Here is a 3428-nt window from a genome sequence, read left to right on the forward strand (position 1 = left end):
TATTGTATGTGATGCTGAAATTGGTAAAAAATCTTTCCTACAATGAGAAAACTTTCCTTTCATATGTTAACCACTAATAATCACTCCTTTTAAAACTGCATTCTGATGCTTGAAGAGCACTGTATTAAATTTTTTAAGACTCCCTCTATTTTTCTATAATATTGTATTTTTATTACACAGGCCCATGCTGTTAGCAGTAGGTGTTGCAAACAAAAACTTCCCCCTAATCCAACAGCTATTTACTATAAAAAATTAAAGATAAATTTAACCTCAAAAATGTAACAAAATCTTTTTTTAAATAAATTGTACCAGAAATAACAAGTGATCTTTATAATGTGTGATACTCTCCTACAGATGTCGATAAAGTAGTTATCAGAATGTTAGTCTCTGTTAATCTGTGCTTTTTATGGGTTTGCAACAAAGCATAATTCACACTGATCAGAATGAATGAAGCTTCATTTTCCAGTGTATCATGAATTTTAGTCATTTAATAAATTTTAGCTTTTATTTATGTATTCCACTGTGGTGCTGTGACAAGAAATCACACCTATGTACCAGAGCATACATCAAGAATATGATGCAACTTTACTACACCACTGCTATATTTAGCTTTTTGAAAGCATAAACTATGGCCACATCAAATAATTTTTTATGTTTGCTTGTTTTCCTTTGATAACCTTCACTTTTTCATTAATACTTCAGTTTTTAAAATTTGAATTATTGAAAAAAAAACACGGAAAGTTTATACAGGAATAGCTATAAGGCATAAACTCACAGGCACTGATATGACAAAAATTTATTTTAAGGGCTGAGAGACATTAATATAATATCAACAAAGTTGACTGAAAAGAATGACTAACTTTGCCCAAATGGGAAATGACTGCTTCTGCTTGTACGTTGAGAAAAGAAATTCAGAAAGCTATTTTTTGGCTTTGCTATGTCACAAAGTTTTAAATGCCCTTCTATTAAAAATAAAAACATCATGCAAAACTTTGATCAATTATGCAGCTGCTTTAAAACTGTTGCAAGACCATACCATATATATTAGCTTTTATACTGCTAATGCATAACTAACAGCAAACTTGATTAGATTAATACAAATATGTCTTAATTACACTATTATATCACACTAAGGAGACAAATGCCACAATATTGGCAAAAACCTTTAATTCTGAGCACTCAAATGGCAGGATACTTATGTGTTGTAACTCCTTCATATTTAGGAAAAAAAACCCCAAACCACAACCCTGCAGTCTCACTTTACAAAAGAAATTTCTGTAAAATATTAATTGGGAGAGGAACAGTTTATACTAACACAAAGTAATTTATACAGCTAGTGTCAAAGGCAAACAGAAAAACTTCTAAATAAAGTTGAAATACACATAAGCAACAGAAGCAAAAATGCTGCATTAAATACAGTCAAGATAAGAAGACAGTACACTTGTTAACAAAAAATGGACAAAACAAAGTTACTTAAGTTAGCAACACATTTAAAGAAAATGCAATGATGAAAAAACCCTCAAACTATTTTTTTCAATGGCAACAGTTTCCATTTGCAGTTTTTCCATCCATAATTTGTCTGATACAATAATTAAAATATTCAGTATCTCTCAGAAGAGCTAGATGGTTCTCTTTGAAATTACCAAGTTGGTTTTGGATGTTTTAAATGGACATTATTATGTTCATTTAAAAGCAAGGAAACAAATGGACTTTTAATCATCTTTGATCTTAGCACTGATGACAAACATTTTTAAAAGTTATTATAATCTTTTTTGTCTTTTTTTCCCTCTGCTTCAAATCCATCAACACCATCACTGTCCCTTCTCCTTTTACGATTATTATGGATGTTGAAGCGTTGATTCATCTGCGGTAATGGATCCATTCCTAAAACTTTGTGTATTTGACGGAATGCAAGGAGTCTCAGTGCCAACTAGAAAGAAGATATTTCTGTTAGAAACAAATGTCAATTTTGAGTACTCTGTCAAACAGTTAATGAATAACATTAGTGGTGCATTATATTATCTTTAGCTCTTATTAACCCCTCTTCCTTCCCCCCAAAAATTCGACACAATAAAATACATATGTCACATTTGCTGCTTCTGTACAAAGTACATCCTCTTAGCCTAAAAATAATATACATGTTTTTTAGCTGCTGGACTTGCACTGAAGCAGCTAAGGCTTGTCACATGTCCCATTACGCATTAGTAATCTTAGCAAAAGGATCAAATGAAGAGATAGGGGCAGTAACCTCTTAAGCTGCAAATGTGAATGGTCAATACTATAAGTGGATACAATAAATATTAAACTTACACAGTTTTATTTAAAATATTAAATGCCAATGTAATTTTAAATCTAATAACATACTCCTGTAGAGTGAGCATCTTTACATCTATACATATATAGATGGGAGTGCTTCAAACTTGTCAGGACAATTTTAGTGCAAAAATTAACACTATTATACATCCTCTGTTGTGACATTTTAATTGCCTAGCTTAAGACTGATCATCTGAAAGACTGCACTATATTCTAAGAAAGGAAAACGTTCACCCTGTAGCTTCATTAAAAAAAAACAAACCAAACAAAACCACAAAAAAACCACCCACCCAGAAAACCAGCTATCAAATTTAGTTCTTTACACAGACTTGTCCTTACCTGTGCACTTGAAGTAATATCCTCTCGTTGCTGATCTGTCATTACAGCAAGTGTATCAAAAGGATCTTTCTCACAAGGGTCTAGAAGGCCAGGACCACCTACAACAGTTAGGCTAATTAGTAGCATATCTCTGTCTTATTTTAACCAAGATTACAGATTTTATATGTTAGGCATAAGTATACAGACACTGATCAAATGCAACTTGCCTTGAAGGATGATTCCTGAAGATATACACTCAAAAACTCTTCTCAGTGCATCTCCAGGACTCTGTGGTCCAGTAGCACTGCTAATTGCTTTTTCCACAAGCAACTCCATAGCCTAGACCAATAATAAGAAAATCCAGCCAATTTAGAAGATTGATTAAAACAAAAAAAAAAAAGCTACTACTGTTGTTCAATACAGAACTTTTCATACTGGAATTTTGAAGAACATTACACATTAGAGAACACTTTCAGTTAAAACAGAAAAAAAAATCAGACATCTTATGATGAATAAAAAGAAAGCTGCTGCAAGATTAACACTGAGTACTGATACTGATATTCTTATCATCACAAGTTGTCCAAAAGTTTTGCAGAAATTTATACAGTAGTAAACCTACATATGCAAGTAGACAACTTGTCCATCCACTTTTTGAGAGAGCATGGCACATGGTGGGTCACCAGAATCTGTCACCCCATGCTGGTTTTAGTTGGGACAGAGTTAATTTTCTTCACAGTAGCTGTATGATGCTATGTTTTGGATTTGTTTGAGGCTATGTTTTAGATTTGGCTGAAAAG

At 32.5% G+C, this 3428-nt stretch overlaps 1 protein-coding gene across 1 annotated transcript; it reads right to left on the reverse strand.

Moving 5' to 3' along the window:
• Window positions 1-1750: 1750 nt before the first annotated feature.
• LOC104515538 (zinc finger RNA-binding protein-like) lies at window positions 1751-2967 on the reverse strand. The gene is made up of 3 exons (XM_010159550.1): window positions 2859-2967; window positions 2653-2750; window positions 1751-1930 (listed from the first exon to the last, which is right to left on the reverse strand). The coding sequence occupies exons 1-3, from the start codon at window positions 2965-2967 to the stop codon at window positions 1751-1753; spliced, it is 387 nt and encodes a 128-aa protein (XP_010157852.1).
• Window positions 2968-3428: the final 461 nt, after the last annotated feature.

The sequence above is a fragment of the Eurypyga helias genome, unplaced genomic scaffold, assembly GCF_000690775.1.
Source record: "Eurypyga helias isolate BGI_N326 unplaced genomic scaffold, ASM69077v1 scaffold1759, whole genome shotgun sequence".
In the NCBI taxonomy this organism is placed as follows: Eukaryota; Metazoa; Chordata; class Aves; order Eurypygiformes; family Eurypygidae; genus Eurypyga; species Eurypyga helias.

Coding starts and splice junctions, on each gene's coding strand:
- LOC104515538 (XM_010159550.1), bottom strand. CDS start 2,967: ATGGAGTTGCTTGTGGAAAAAGCAATTAGCAGTGCTACTGGACCACAG. Junction 2,751..2,858: donor TTCAGGAATCATCCTTCAAG/GCAAGTTGCATT, acceptor TAACTGTTGTAG/GTGGTCCTGGCCTTCTAGAC. Junction 1,931..2,652: donor ATATTACTTCAAGTGCACAG/GTAAGGACAAGT, acceptor TCTTCTTTCTAG/TTGGCACTGAGACTCCTTGC.